Source organism: Numenius arquata, chromosome 2 (assembly GCF_964106895.1).
Source record: "Numenius arquata chromosome 2, bNumArq3.hap1.1, whole genome shotgun sequence".
In the NCBI taxonomy this organism is placed as follows: domain Eukaryota; kingdom Metazoa; phylum Chordata; class Aves; order Charadriiformes; family Scolopacidae; genus Numenius; species Numenius arquata.
The window spans coordinates 115519926-115536608 of record NC_133577.1 but is presented as its reverse complement, the minus strand read 5'-3'; the positions used below and the strand labels follow the sequence as shown (position 1 = coordinate 115536608).

Sequence of the window (16683 nt, the reverse complement as noted above, 5' to 3'; positions counted from 1 at the left end):
GCTCCAGTGGGAAAGAAATTAACGGTAAAATAAAATACTGTGCCTGAGGCAGAACTTGCCCCACGGGAGGACAGCCCTCTTCTTGGGACACGCAGAGCGCTGGTTTGTTGCGGAGCCAAACACAAAACCTACCATACAATGACACCACTTGTTTTCCTGTTCTTGGTAAGGGAAACATTGATTTGACTTCTTCCAGACAAGAACGGTGTTGAAATTTTAGACGAAGATATAACTTATTTTTAGACCTGAAGTTCAGTTGCTGAGCATTTCAATGCACTTGAGAGAAGAGGTCAAAACACCAAGAAATGAAAAAATAAAACATTTTTTGTAGGTTTTAGAAGAGGTTACGAAAAAAACGTACTGTGTCCTTTAAGTGTTCCAAAATCTGTCAACAAAACTTATAAATTATAGTCATGGATTTCAATGCACAGTATTATTTTGAAAACTGCATTGCATTTTAAGGTGGCTTCCATGCAAACCTCAGTTACTTTATCAAACGCCAAATTCAAGTAAAATTGTGCAATGTTCATATAAAAAATATCAAAACCTCTTTTAATTGATTTCCCATTATCAAATTAAGAAGATCAGTATAAATGTAAAATATACAAAGCAACTTTTTCTTTAGCAACACCATACAAAATATATAAAAGTATCTACACTTTTTATATATATATAAAGGAATTTTTTTTTAAGACGACGTGTCCATAATGGGGTGGATAGAGATGCTGGCATAGAAACGAAAGGACACTTGGTGGGATATTCCTCCCCAGAGCCCAGCAAGCTGAAGAGTTCACACTGTAGCCGGACAAAACTCCGCAAGAGCTGTCTCCTAGTGCTTGTCTTAAGGCTGATGGATTGACTTACTGTAGGTCCACTGTGATAATAACGTGGTTTTCCTTGGTTGTCCCCAGTAATAAGCAACCCCTGCAGCACTGTCCGCACTGTGAGCAGGTATCCGTCCCTCACAGTGCATCCCTGTGGCCATTTCCATGCCTTTTGGCACGGGTTCGTGCCGCGTGGAGCGTCACACACAGCAGCCTTATGGCAGGCGCACCCGGGCACCGTCTCTCCGCCGCGAGCGGTCCGGAGTCTGCCATAATGTGCAACCATGTGGGAATCAAAGCCCACCTCGTCCTCCTCGCTATGTGGCCACTCCAACAAAGTCCAAGGCGGGCAGGCGGTGACCCCGCGGTGAGGAGTCCAGAACCGTGCAGCAGCGATCACAGTTTCCTGACGGTTCAAATTGAAGTTTCGTTACTGCCTCTGTTAGTGAGAAGAAGTAATTGTGCAGGCTTAGGGTTAAAGAGGCACAGGCAAAAAACGCTCCACCCAAACCCACCTAATCCTTTTTAGCAAGGGCTGGTGCTCTGTGAAGTTCCTATGCCTTGCCAATCCAACGCTTGCCTGGGGGATGCTGCGCTGCAGGGGAAGACCAGCTGGGAGAAACAATCCCGGGTAGTACACAAGAGATGCGCTCTTGGAGGAAGCTCTACAGAGGGCTTGTATTTGGCTAATGCTTAGGTGAAGATGTGAGATGTCACACACAGGCTGGTAGAAACCTGGTATTTCAGACAGATTCACGTGCTCTGCTGTCAAACAGCAGATTTTTACGGTACGCAAAAGGTGTGGAGATAAAACAGTTGCTTAGTACAATTCGGCTAGTTACTCTCCAGTGACCTGGTAGCAGCAAGTAGTTATTGCTTGTTAAAGACATCTCTTTCCTGGCTTACGAGACCATATTTCAACAGCCAGTTCCCAGAAACCTGAAGATGTACTTTTATAGTGAGCTGGGAATGGTCTGTGCACCCAGATGACATTGGTGTCTCAAGCATGGTGGGACAACATCAGAGCTGAAGCTGGGTGAGAAATTTTCTCTTGGTTTGGAGAAAGAATAAGGCTATCATTTGTGTTAATATAAGTAAGACTGTAAGCGTAAAATGTTTGTGCAGACTTTACATATGTCTGTTGTCCTCATTTTAATGCAAGAATTATGACAGGTAACGAGGTTTCTGAGAACACCCTTTGGCTGAAAGCTTGCTTAGGCTTTTGTTAATGTTTAATTTAGCATACAATGGCAAATGGGCCATTTGCAATGCAACAGGTGGGAATTGCGCACCTGGTAGTTTAGGGTCACTGGCATGACATGGCACTTTCTCTGTAGCCTTTGGATCTCCTGCCCCAGCTGGTTTCCCTCTGCCCAGCTGGTTTCCCTCTGCCCAGCTGGACACCCACCCCATGCTCCCCCCAGCCCAGCACCTTTCCCCCCGCCCCGAAACACTGGCCTTCCTCAGGCATCCTCTTATGAGTTGGGTGGGTCCCCCCCCCGCCCACTTCTATTCTGGCTGCTAGACACCCACAACAGCTCTTGCTGGACACGCATCAAGAAGGGCTGCTCCATGTTTGCCCTGCACTTATCCTTTTCCTTGGGTGCCTGATACTGGCCACATTATAATTAACTGTACTGTGTTAGCGATAGGTTCTTAATGGTCCCAAACACTCTCCCTGCTGCCAAAGGGGAGGACTGGTGAAAAACAGAGGAAAAAACAACTGTTCCCATGGTCTAAGGGGGGTGAAGGTGAGGGGTTGGGGGCAGAGAAGCAGAAGCAGGGGGTAGCCCTGAGCAGAGAACCCCTGAGGGCACACACGGCTCCTGGGGACATGGGTGGGCATTGCTGAGCCGTCCTGGATGCCTAGCAGCATGAGGGAGCGGAAAAAGTCCATCCTTGTCTTGGTGATGGGATGGGGAAGGCGGTGACCTTGGCAGCTCACCAGGCAGGGAGGGGATAGATAATTTGTGTGGATGTGGGAGCCAGGTTTGCGGTGACCAGGGGTCACTGCGCCCAGCACAGCAAGTCCCACAGTAAGGGGTCGGGGCAGGTTGCTCTAGTCCCTATCAGCTTGCCAATTCAGAGCATGCCAGGGTGACCAGTAACAGGTGTCTGTCATGGCACCTTGCTCATGATACTTGGGTTTGGCCTTCTCATCAGTGAAACACCGTGGCTTGTGGACATGGTATGGACAAGCACTCAGGACAGTCACTGGTGAAGGACTCTGGACCCGTCACCAAGTGAAATCCTTGCTCAGTGGGAGTTTGGGGCTGGAAAGCAGAAGGATTGGCCAGAGCCAGGGGAGGTCTGCCAGGGCATCCTGATGTGGCACTTACTCTGAGTCTGAGGTGTCAGCATGTCCTGTTCCCACGTGGACATTCATGGCCATGCCATTGAGCTGGTCTCGAGATTGCTCCCTCCGAGCATTTTTTACTGTCACCCCCGAGTCTGAGGGAGAGCGGACCCCATCATTTGTCCCCAGGGAAGTAGTCCTGGATGAGATCGTGGTCTGATTGTAATCTGACAGCTTTTCCCGCAGTCGATTCTTCATATTCTTATCCACCAGTGGGGGAGGGTAGGTGACTTTATTTTTTAAGATGCCTGTTACAGAAAAGAGGGAATAATGAGAATTTTGAAACATATCAGTAATTTCATTTATCATGCTGAACACATCCAAAAAGTGTCATTTTGTATTTCTTAATCAGACTTCTAGTTTGTCACTTTATTTCAAAACCAAAGCGTTAGACTTCAGCAACTACCTACTAGCTTCCCACGGCATATCTGGTTACACAGGTTGAAGACATTTGGAAAGTGCTCTTCCATGATAGTGCTACCACATGAACTAATTAATGCTCATTAACCCCCGGTCTCCCAGTCCAGCTGTGAGGCTGTGTTGGCCATGCTACCTTTCCTCTGCTCCGGCTGCTGGTTATTCTGGTAGGACAGAGGTCTGTTCTCTTTCTGCTGCCCTTCGTTCTCCTTGTCCTGGGGTGCTTCGTTGCTGTGGTTCACCTGGTTTTCCCTGTGAAGCTCTACGTTGACCTTGGTCTCGACTTTGAGTTTCTGTTTCCCGCTGGGGTCCTCGCTGTCGCTGGCCATTAGGCAGTCTGTGGGCCAATAGGGTTTCACATGATTGGGAAGGGTATCAACTGCAATGCAAAAAAACACTAGCTCGGAAACCACTTTTGATAGGTTTTCTCGACCGCTGCCCAGCCAGTCCTGCTCCCTGTGGCTGGGGAGGAGTTGTGTGTCTAACCACAGCAGTGCTTCAGATGATCCTTGCTGGAGTGCACTGCCCTGGGGTGCAGCAACACCCACAAAACACGCTTGGTAGGATGGCAGGGTGTACAAATCCTCCCCAGAGCAAGACCACTGGCTCCATCACAGAGAGGTGTGAGTCAAACCTGCTCTCTCAGCTCTCCAGGGCCAGGTCCCACCAGCTCCCTGGGGATTCTAGCTTCTGAGGGGTGAGGGCATCTGAGGCACCTCATGCTGTGTTTGTCCAGAGCACCCGCACACAGCCTGGACATTTGTCACTCTAAGCCGACTTATCTTTAGGACAAGATGAACTCTGCCTAAAAATGCCTGCACTCTGCCACATTGATATCAATGATATCAATGGCCAATGGTCTCCCATTCTTTAGGTTCATGACCTTCCCAACCCCACTAAATCCATGTGCCTCTATTGCATGAGGAGAGGTAGGTATTTGTTCCCCTTGCACTCAAAATAACCAGCTCCTTCCTCCTCTTCCTTCATACAAGACTTTCCTGGTAGTGTAGCACCTGCCTGCAAACCCACTGTCTGAGTAGCATAAGTCGCAGATTTGCTCCAGCATCCTTTTACTTGCACTCAGTCACCCCAGTGAAGAAGCCCTTGGGAGGAAGAAAAAAAGCAAGGCATGGTGGTAGCAACACTGTCTCAATTGTATTGCTAGTCTGGCAAAATTGTCCCAGCTACTCTAAAGCTATTTTAAAGAAGGGAATAAGCCCATTGCTCTCCCCTCGCACTGGGAGTACCTTTGGGTGTGCTGTGGAGCGGGCCACGTTCATTATTTTTGGAAGTGGACGTGTTCCACTTTTTCTCTGGTTCGAGCCCATCTTCCTCACTGTCTGATGAATGGGAGGAGGCGTAAGAGCTGCTGTGTTCATCGAGGGACAGTTCGCTGTCAGAGTCTGAATCGTGCTCTACAAATGCAGAAAGGGGAGACACAGCGATGAGACTGCGGACAGGAGTTGAACAAATCTATCTGACAAACACACAAGGAGAAAGCAAAAGCAGGCATCTGGTTCAGGCCATGCCAGGGATGAGCTCTTACATCTGTAAGTGTATTTAGGATTAACTGACAAGGACTGTGGCATCCATCGAAGTAATTACGGGAAGCGCAACTGCTTGTCTCAGCTAGGAGGCAGGACCTTTTACATGCGTGGGAGATGCGGAACAGAATGGGGACACTTTTTACCCTATTCAATACGCAGAACAGTAACTCCACAGAACCTCACTCAGCACAACACAAGGGCAAGCCAAAGTACTTAGAAATATCAAGGATCTGCAAATGCACTCTTAAAAGTTGCTACAAGGCAACAAAATTTAACATCAAGACCCCAAATGAAGTCAGGCAAGAGACACTTTTCATTTTCTTGTACAAAACACATAGCAGTAAAAGAGGATATTGCCTCAAGGTCTCAAATGTTAAAAGATCTCCAATTAAAAATCAAGAGCAACAGCACATAATTTGTGAGAAAGAAAGGGGACGCCAGGAACTGTCAACAGCTGTGACAGCTGTCAGATTAAAACCGAACCATCACAAGAAGCAGATACATGATATTTCCATTCCAGGATTCCCTAGTAAAGCAACCACTGCATAGCTCGTTATGCCAAGAGCATAACGAGAATCAGACACATTGACTCAGACTAAATATTCTTCCTATTATAGAAGCCTTTGATAAAAGTGCTGAGAAGGAAAAAGTGCATGACAGGGTCGTAAGTTTAGAAGTAATTCTTACCATTGGATTTTGATGGATTCCTATGAAAAATGGAGGAATCTGCTTCAGTCTGACCGGCCCTTGCTTGACTTGAGGATCCACTGAGCTTATGAGCAGCCTCATCCCTTAGAGAATAAAAACAGGGGACAACTTGCTTGGTCACTTCACTGTTCTTAACAACAAAGCAGACATGCAGATGAGATTCTTCTGCTGGTCAAACGCAGACAGCTGCAGTGGACACTAGCCAGCTCGCGCCTGATCGTCAATGCAGTCACTTTTACAGCAAGACCTAAGTTATCCTAATGTAGCTGTCTGCCTTTGGCCACATGAATCACACTCTGAAAAAGCCTGAAGTCAATAAGCTAAATCCCACTCCATTCAGACATGACTGAATTTTAACAGGCAAGCAGCACAGCCCATATAGTTAACCTAAGAGTTATATTAACCACTGCGCTGTTGGAACTCCCCACCAAAGATGCATGCAAAAGAAAACGCACAGAAGAAAATGACAGTCACATAAACCAGAACTGTTAAGACATAAAACAAGTAGCATTTGAACAAAAACATTTCTGTTTTCCACAAGAGAATGAAAAGGGAAAGGCAAGCACCTGAAAGCCATGCACCTGCCACCTGATTACCTGAGAATATAAGCAAGGTAGCTATTGTGGCTCTTGGCTGACCTGACGGTGCTTTCTAGGGAGACAGTGGATTCCCCAATAGTTGTGCGATACATATTTGGCTCTTCTATGTATGTGTTGTTACAGTTTAGAGATCGCTGAAGGGGAAAGAAAAAAAAGACACAAAGCAATAGTGAATGATCCTACCAAAACCCCACGTTACCCACAGGTGCATTAAAAGTCTTGAAGGAACCAAATGGTTTTTGATGTCGAAGAAAAAAATTATTTCCTCTCAAAAGTTTTACTTAAAACAGTATTCAAAACTTTTGAGAAACCATCAGAAATCTTGTACAAGTCAATGAAATCAATCAGGCAATTCACTTAACTATGGACAAGCCACCTGTAAGTGTATTTAGGTAACTTCTACCAGCAAGAGGATGTTTTTTCCTAATGTTTTGTCCTTACAGTTAACAATGTAGCTCTTGTAGTAGTGGAATCATCTGGAAGAGGTTTCTTTCCAGTTAAAGTGTTCTTCAAGTGCTTCCTGACTTCTTTGTTAAATACACAGTGGAAGAAGAAAATGAACAGCCCCTGGATCATTTTAGAGAGAGAAAGAATAAGTCTACATGATTCATTACTACCAACCTGCAAATACAAATGGATATTAGAGAACAGCCTTTTTGAAATAACCCCTGAATTCTAGTTCATAGTCCATTATTTCAGTAGCAATAACTATTTTCTGTCTTTGACTGAAATGGCATTGATTGATCTTGTAGGACTTCTTCATAACTTGCATCCATGTTCAAATGTGCATAAAGAGCCTGGGAAAATACACACAACGATGTGTTCCTCCAGGATTTACAGAGCAGAGTTTGTGGTAGGTGTTACCCTCCCTCGTTGTTTGGGAGGAGACATTCTTCTCAAAATATCTAATGGGGACCTCAGTGTCCCACTGGAAGACAATGCAGGGAATTTCAGTGTTGCACTTGCATTAAGATTTTAGAGCTTTTACACCAACGATGAGACAAAATCAATATCAGCACATAAAAACTATCATAGCCTTTAGTGAAAACCTCTGGAAACTTCTGTGGTAGGTGTCCTTAATACTGTTGCTTAGAGAACTTTAGAAAGCCTTGTGAAATGTGGAGAGATACTGGGAGCAGAGATGTCCCAACTTTTGTCCCACACGTTCCTTGGTTTAGCAATACCTCCTGGTGGACCAATCATTGAAATTCTCAGGGCTGCACAGTTGTTGGCTGCCAGGAACATACATGAAAAGCTTTCGCTGGGGGTAGGGAGCACACACGTGTGTGCCTTCAGATGTATTTGCTCTGAGGGAATTCATGCAGCTGCCAAATTGTTATCAATTTTGGTTGGAGATACAGTATATAGAAGCCAATCGCTCATGAAGTTGCAGCTGTACCAACATCACAAGATGCCTGCATTTCATGATTTCAACCAAAGCAATTGACTAAGAGAAACATTAAACTTCATGCTCACTTTCTAAGTGTTCAATCAAATGCAATCTCAGCTGGCATTAGCACTTTGGGATTATTCATTAATAAAATTCACATAAATGTCTCTCTAAAAACACAAGTTCAAAGAAGGCAATGACGTGAAACGCCACATACATTGTGCCTCTCAGGGCAAGCAGGGAGAATTCCAGCTGCTGAATTTCCTCCCTCTCCACAGGTTTATATTTAATTTAATTTTATTTTAGGTTCATGGAAGCCTCATTTTACAGCCTGAGTAGGTGTATTTATTTCAGAGGACACCAGTTGCAGTGGCAAAATAACCTTGCTCCAGGCTGGCCTGTCTGGGGCGCTTCCAGGGCATGTTCTCTGGAGGAGACCCATCAAACTTCTTTTTCTCTTTGGTTGCAGTTTGTGGCTGTTGTGCTGCAGCTGACAAGAGCAGCCTGCTCACAGTAGCTCTTTTAATATTGCAGGCACTTGCCATGACAGTTACTGCCACCTTTGGTCACATTCAAGTTGTGACCAACATGAAGCTTCACGGCTTCTCCCATGCCATGTCTCCTACAAATAACTATGTTCTGTGTCTTTAATCAACGAGTGCGCCCACTAGGACAGGCAACCCAGTAAATCCCTAATACAACGAGTTGTATTTGAAAAGTCATTATTTGGCTCATTTCCTTAAACAGTAACTTAATTTGTGAAAGCCTTGAACATGGAGCCATCCGCTCCGGGTGAAATACAACAGTCTCTTATTTGCCGTAGCAACAGAACAACTGTTAACAATGAACAGGCAGAAGACAGTAACAAAGGTTTTTGTCTCTAGAAAGACAGAGGTATAATTGCCTTCTGTTATTTATCTGTCACAGGTTACAATAGTAGAGCACTTATCTTCAGAATGACTAAAAGTGAAAGACGCAATTACTCAAAGTTATTGTTTTGGTGAAAAGAATCCTCTCTTTGAGAAAAGAGAGCAAAAACTGTACTCGACATCTCTGTTTTTCTTAAGTCAGCTCATGTTTACAGCTTTTAGGGGTGCAGCAGCGTGCTCAATAACGTCTGCCATGGACAAGATGCCATCCAACTTACCTGCAGGCAGCTGAAAATGGCAAAGAGATAGTGAAACGTCATGACGTCGCTGTTCACGGCCATCAGCCCCAGCAGCCACGTGGCACTGATGAGCAGCAAGAGCAGGAACGCCGTCCGCAGCACAGAGCTGTGAAGCAAACACAGACGGGCATTTGCAGCGATACAAGGGAACGGCCCAACTTCTCCACACGGGCGGTGCCACGCGCCCAAGGATTTGCCAACTGGAAAGGACTTTTGGGAAAATTAGGGCAGTGTTCCCCAGCTCCCAATTCCCAACTCTCCCATTGCACTACGCGATGACTTGGCACAGGTCAGGTAAAAAAAAAAAAAAAAAAAAAAAGTATTTTCTTTTCAAGTTCGTTTCCAAGGTTTTCTTCAAACAAACCAGGCTGTTCGCCAAGCCCAAGCCCATGCTGTTCAGCCTTGTTGACTCTGAGGAAGAGATCTGGGCAGTAAATGGCCACGTCTGTCGCGTTTCTGTTTGTCAAGTTCACTCTCACATTCCTTCTCAACGCTACAGCCCAAGGGTTTGGATCAAGGGCACTCAGGGGAATATTTGTTTGCTTAAAAACATTATTTCCACAGACACTTTCAAAAGATGGCCACAATTCTAGTGGCAAAAGTTTTGTATTATGAGTAAAATAGCTGCCATTAAGTAGCAATTATACTCCATTTGTTTAGGGAGATTTAAAAAAGAAACTTAAAAAAATTACCCAACAGCCAGGACTGAATAAATAGGTAGACGAAGCCTTTTGAAATCTCATATAGCTACCTATTTGAAAAAAAAAAAGGGGGGGAGGGGGCTGTCTTGCCACTAGCTAATCACGTTTCAGTTCACAGGTAGATTCTGAGCTTTGGGCAAAACAGACGTTAATGGGAACAGGCTGCCACAGCAGCTCGGGAAGGCGGCAGGTTGCAGCTTGTGAGACTTTCTGCTCGTCCCATGGGGAGCGGGATGGGGGAGGCTGGTCCTCAGCACGGAAACCTCAATGGGTCTCAGCCATGACATGGCCGGTCACCCAGGCATCCATGAGGGGAGACCTTTCTGAGCCACAGGCGAGAACAGAGAGACCCAGAACTGTGTCTACCAAGGCATGCCATGGGTGGAGGTAAAGTGACAGTGTAGTAGGGAGTGTGATGAAAGATCTGGAAGGACTGTAGTGATACCATCTGGGGACCAGACCTCTCCCTCTCTCCTCCCTTCACCTGCCTACGCGTGGTGGTGGTGCAGAGCACCACAGTGGAGGTTTTATAGAGCCTCCAAGGGAACACCAGAAGTAGGTGCTGCTGAAGCAGCTCCAGTCACCTCTACCAATGCTGAGTGTCTCCTCTAAATATCTTATTTATTTCCCACCCCAACGCTTGCTTTTAGGCAATTCTGTCACTATTATTTCTGGCCAGAACTTTGTCTACAGGTTTTTGAACCCAAACTTACACGACTCCAGTTTTTTCAAACGAACGTTGCCTTCGTCTGCACGAGGCTTTCATTGCCAGTATAAAGATGACAGTGTTTATCTGAAAGGGAAATTGAAATAACAGCATGGATTCTTTCTATAAAGTTGTTAGGGCTCAGTTTTCAGTGACAATGCAATTTTAATCCTAAAATGATTTGTGGTGCCAAGAATATTTTTTAGAATCATAGAATCATAGAATCATCCAGGTTGGAAGAGACCCTTGGGATCATCGAGTCCAACCATCTACCCTACACTACAAAGTTCTTCCCTATATCATATCCCCCAACACCACATCTAAACGTCTCTTAAACACATCCAGGGATGGTGACTCAACCACCTCCCTGGGCAGCCTATTCCAATGCCTGACCACTCTTTCTGTGAAAAATTCTTTCCTAATGTTCAGTCTAAACCTACCCTGTTGGAGCTTGAAGCCATTCCCTCTCGTTCTGTCATTAGTTACCTGTGCGAAGAGACCAGCACCAACCTCTCTACAGTGTCCTTTCAAGTAGTTGTAGAGAGTGATGAGGTCTCCCCTCAGCCTCCTCTTCCTCATACTAAACAGTCCCAGCTCCTTCAACCGCTCTTCATATGATTTGTCTTCCAGGCCCTTCACCAGCTTCGTTGCCCTCCTCTGCACTCGCTCCAGCACCTCGATATCTCTCTTGTATTGAGGTGCCCAAAACTGGACACAATACTCGAGGTGTGGCCTCACCAGTGCTGAGTACAGGGGCACAATCACCTCGCTACTTCTGCTGGTCACGCTATTTCTAATACAAGCCAGGATACCGTTGGCTTTCTTGGCCACTTAGGCACACTGCCGGCTCATATTCAGCCGCTTGTCAATTAGAACCCCCAGGTCTCTTTCTTCCAGGCAGCTTTCCAGCCACACTTCCCCAAGCCTGTAGCGCTGCTTGGGGTTGTTGTGGCCCAAGTGCAGAACCTAGCACTTGCCCTTGTTGAAACTCATGCCATTGATTTTGGCCCAATGATCCAATCTATCTAGGTCTCTCTGTAGAGCAATTCTCTACAGAGCAATTTTCTTCAATTTACACGTCTCAAAGTTCCAAGATTCATCTCGTTTTAAGCCAACATAGTTAAGAACATTCTGGGGCTTGATCTGGATGAAACCCAGTGAGATGGCCCTATGCAAAAAGGCTTGAGTGAAACATCAAAACTCAAGAATGGCTGTCCTTGTCCAGACCAGAGTTCACTCAGCCCAGCATCTTGTTTCAGCTGGGCCAAAGCAGAAAGCAGTAACAGAGCAAGCATATAGCAGTAATTCCTCTGAATACTCCTCCAGCCTTCAATGATTTCCAGGGCTGGGAAGTACTCAGGTGGGTGGTGCGTTTGCACTTTATCATTCATTATGAATATCGATACTGGGAATTTGCCCAGTTCCTTTCTGAAACCATGCAGAGCTTTACCACTGCGATTGTCTTGTTTCTGTGAATTTTGAACTTAACTCCTTGTGCAGCTATCATCAAGCTCATCCAGATTGTTCTGAATCTGCAACTTCCTACTATGAATTGTGTTGGAAAAGTCACTGAACAGTTGGCTCCATGGCCATATTCTCCAGGACACCATGCTATTACAAGCTCCTCCCTACCCCCTTCTCTGCAGCTTTCTCTTCTCTAGGCTGAAGGCTCCTAGTCCACTTAGTTGCTCCTCCAGCAGGGGCTGTCCTGTGTCTTTGGTGACTAGTAACCCAAATCTATACCACTTCCAGGTCTACTTCATACTTTTGGAGATGAAGAGACCGGACTTGGTATTCAAGATACAGTCACACCATGGATGTGTATCTTCTGTTGCTCTGTTACTGAGGGATGTTTTAAGGGACAAGTTAAACACCAGCCAATTCTTTTAAACTCCTGAAATTGGAATTATTTAATATTCCTTTAGGACTTCTAGATGAAGGGACTTCTTATGGCTCATTTTGTTGATTTGTTTTATAAACCCACCGACCAACCCCTCAAACACAGAAGAAAGCAAATGGGAAAAAATAATTAGGTTTCTGGCCATACAGCCATTGCTCCACAAGCAATCTTCGCACTGGCAAGCTGCCCTCTGATTTCCAGGAACTGAGCTCATATCTTATCTGTTTAAGCAACAGAAGCAAGCTCGAGTACATCAGCTTCAAATGTAAAGAATACAGTCACTTCACATTATGACTATTGGTTGACAAAACATAAAAGAACAGGTAGGAGTAAGGAAGAGACAGCTCAGGATGCCAACTCCACCATACTTACAACTACAACAATTACGATGGGCCCAGCGAAACTCCAGATAAGGGTGTCATGAACAGACAACCAGCAGAAATCAGGGTTCCCATAGCCTTGCGGATCCAGACCAACAGCAAGCCCTGGGTCACAAAACGGAGAAAGGTGCTGTTGAGATCTTCTATATTACCAGGAACATTTTCAAATCACTGTCTGACAAACAAAATGATCATGGCAAAAGGACAGTCTGGGAAGTCAAAATCCAGGAAAATATTGAAATAAAACTATTGTGAATGAAAGCCTTTACACTGGTCAATCCCTATCAAATGATACTATGAGTTTTGCCTACAAGAACAAAGTTCAGCTGCACAAAACCAACAATAAGTGCAAGTCCCAAATTAATTCTGCTTCAGCACAGTTTTATAGTCATACTCACATGGTGTGATGAAGCCTTGAGGGAGAGTGACATGTTGAGGAATTTCAATAAGCCTATGCAGCAGAATGACATGAATCATAACTGAGGAGATGTCTATACTACAAAAAAAAAGTGCATTCTTAACTGCCGTGAGCCTGCTGTCACTGAAATAACACCAGAGAGAGACAAAGGAACCTGGGAACTCACAGGAGTTAACTGCTTGCGCTCAGGTGAGATTCATTTGAGCTGCCATCCCAGGTACCTCACTTTGCTTTCAGCGCTGTTTGAAATGGAGTTTGCTAATGCCCCCAAGGCAATTGCATTAAAAACACACCTTTTATTGTTTTATTTTTCAAAGCCTGGACAATTCCAAGGGAGTCTCTGAGTCCAACCTCCACCTGCTGATTTACAGTGCCGCCTGATTTGGTGACCCGCACCTCACCCATATGGGGACAGATTGGGATTGCTGCCTTCGACCTGCAAAATACTGCAGAGGTCTTCCTTCTTCAAGACACAGGAATTGATCCCTACGAGGCCTATGGCCAATGACATATGGTAAATGCCTGCAGCACGTTGTCTGGGCATCGGAGGCACCCATTGCGTTAAGCGTATGTCCTGACTGAAGCAGGTGGCCAAGGTTGATGGCAGTGCCACTCTCCGCAAGGAGAATTCATGAGCATTAATAAATGCCTTTTTTTTTTTTTTTTTTTTTTTTTTTTCAATTGAAGCCCGTGTGCTCTGATGAAAAGACACTGAAAAATGGAGAGGTATAGATGTGTTATAGTGTGTTTCACTCTCACTGCTTAAAGCTGGCCCACAGCCAATATTCACATCTGGTACAAGCCTACGGTCTGTGAAAATTAAACTGGCTATTTGGCAAAGCAGTGGATATTGGATCTGTTTTCTCTGAAGTGTGGAATGAGATAGGACTGGTCTCCCTCCCTGCTCCCATTGGCCCTTCCACCACCCCCTTCAGCAGTTGCCATCCAGAAAGAATTAGCCATAAATGATTAAGGGACCATAAAGTATTTTATACAGATGTAATTCTATAGACACAGCCTGTTTCCCAGACTTGATTTCCCCATTAGTGGGACTTCAACTATGATTTGACCAAACATCTGGCTCTAAAAGTAATTGGCAGACAGCAACATTTTTTCACTCTCAAAATCCTACCCTAAAGTCCTCCATTAAACAAATGAGGTGAACTGCAGTCTTCAGGTACGTGGTTCAAATTTTACTGGAGTCAACAACATGTGAAATAACACTTTACCCAAAGGCAGAATTAAGCCAATGCAATGTAATCTAGACAGTCATTCTGGCACGTCAATTAAACGCTGCAGCCTGGTTGTCCCAAGCAGACTAAGCGTGTGGGCTGCCTGAGCGCTCGCTGGCGTTGGCAGAAACCGGGGCTGGTCCTACGGCTGAGCTGAGCATCCTGTGGGGACCAGCACCCCCGGGAACACCGGGAATGTTTCAAGAGCACACCGTGGGGAGGTGCTGCCAGAGGGGCACCTTTTGAACCTTCTGAGCTCCTGTGGGCTCAGCAGCTGCATGTGACTCAGGCAACCGTGGGTCAGCTTCACTTGACTCACCGTCTCAGTTTTCACAGCAAATAGCAGATTCGGAAAGTGCTATTTGCTGTGGATATTGGTTTTAGGGCTACGTAAGAACCTGTTTTAACATGAGCGCTGCAGTCTCCACGGCAAAGTTGTTACAGCACACATATGCCAACCCGTTAGCATGTTGCCACCAAGACATGCAGAACTGGAGGGGTCCTGCTGGGTGCCAAATCCAGCCCTTTGCTCCTGAGGCAAGGAAATTATAAAATCCCTCTCCTAGATGGCTCGAACTACATTTTAAAATGAGCAAGCTTAAAGCAAATTTAAAATGTTCCACTATCACTCCCCATGGAGGAATATTCCAGATCCGCACTCTTTTGATGGCTGTAAGCCTTCTCCCAACTTCCATCCTACTTTTATTCATGGCAATTTGCTTTTCTATGCTGTGATTAAATGTGGTTGTTCCCTGCTGGAGCGTTCCCTATGTAAATGTTTTGCTAAGTTTTTTCCTCCATAAGGGTCAAGGTTCCTTTCTGCAAATAACGTGGTCCCATCGCAGATGCCTTAGGACCACTATGTCCCAGCTTGAAATGAATGTCAGTTTGAGCATGGAAAATAGAAAAAAATAAATAAACAAAACAGAGTAAAGCCACTGCTAGTATAGTTTCTTTTCCTTTTCTTTTTTTTTTTCAGGATAGCTATGATAAGGATGAAATGGGCTAGATATTTATCTTTCAAGTAAAACAAAAAAGTCCTTTGGATATCCAAAACTAAAATCCTTTCCCATATCTAGACTTTTCCACTATTAAGAAACATACATAACCCTTCTCTCATAAAGCAATTTGAAAAAAAAAATTGCATTTAAGATCATGTTATGAAGTTGGAACCTTTTTACTATTTAGATATTAATATTTAAAATTTATAAAAGAAGCTTATTTAAAATATGTACAGTAACAAAGTTTTCCAAGGGCAAGGAATACCACATTGTACTATTTATGATGAATTAATTTTCTCTTCATATGATTTCTAAACCTGGAAGGGCAAACTAAAGACTTAGTTTCCTTTATCCTTGATTTCATAAAATCATCTGACCGGCTCAGTAATAGACTCTTCATTAAAATGAACTGCAAATTCAGTAGATTCAGAGTTTAAATTATAGGAGACAACCTGGAACCGTAACTCATGGTTTTAAAAGTGCAAAATAGTTCTGTAACCCAGAGAACAATATCTAAGTAGAAAAATGTAAAAATTGTGTACTTGTAATATTTAGATTGCATAATACTGCTGTGGAGAAGGTCTGAATTAATTCAAAATTCAGGATAGAAACTAAGCATGAAACAGAAAATCCTTCTGACAAAATTCCTCTAAAGAGTTATGTCTTCCGAAATGAAAATTGTTTACTGCTATTTAATGATAATGCTTCTTTTCTATCAGAAATGATGCTGCCAGCTATCTGATGGCACTTAAACATTCCTAAATATATTGCAGTAGTCCTGCATGTAGCGATAAAAGTTACACAGGGTGAAATGTTTTAGAAGTTCAAGGACAATATCTATTTAAACTGTCAGATATATGTCTAGAGTGGCAGAGCCTTCTGGGCTGTACCTTCCACTGTGCTCTGGATAAACTGATAGAAGCAGAAACTACGCACAAGGTTATAAGGAAAAAACTTACCAGCTCTCCAGAATGAAAGCTAACCTGCACTAACCTATGTTATGTTTCTGTATTACAATTTCTTAAGTCATGTAGAAAAAAAAATTCCCTGTATTTTTAAAATTCTAACTTGTTCCAAAGTATTTTTCCAAGTGTATATGAGTGATAGCTATTTGTCTGATCTGAGAGACATCTAAACCTCTGCTGTTGCTGACAGTATGTTGCTATCTGTAAAAATAAAAGTAATTGGATAAAAGTTAACTGTCTGCCTCTGATCTGATTTCCCATATGGCAACAGATACATGCTGAAATAGTTGAACCAAAAAGCCTCGCTCCAACTGTTCTGTGAAGCGTGCTTCCCAAGGAGCTGTCTGCCTGAATTAACACAGCACCATGTG

The 16683-nt window shown here is 44.3% G+C and overlaps 1 protein-coding gene across 1 annotated transcript in view; it reads right to left on the bottom strand.

Moving 5' to 3' along the window:
* Nucleotides 1-1238: 1238 nt before the first annotated feature.
* The window catches only part of CELSR1 (cadherin EGF LAG seven-pass G-type receptor 1), a 170339-nt gene continuing 154894 nt past the window's right edge, over nt 1239-16683 (bottom strand). The window contains exons 26-35 of the mRNA XM_074166519.1: nt 12689-12801; nt 10424-10503; nt 8989-9115; nt 6893-7018; nt 6449-6585; nt 5832-5935; nt 4845-5012; nt 3734-3976; nt 3164-3428; nt 1239-1263 (exon numbers count right to left, since the gene is read on the bottom strand). Coding sequence (XP_074022620.1) covers nt 1239-1263; nt 3164-3428; nt 3734-3976; nt 4845-5012; nt 5832-5935; nt 6449-6585; nt 6893-7018; nt 8989-9115; nt 10424-10503; nt 12689-12801 — 1388 coding nt within the window. The remainder of the gene's footprint in view (nt 1264-3163; nt 3429-3733; nt 3977-4844; nt 5013-5831; nt 5936-6448; nt 6586-6892; nt 7019-8988; nt 9116-10423; nt 10504-12688; nt 12802-16683) is intronic.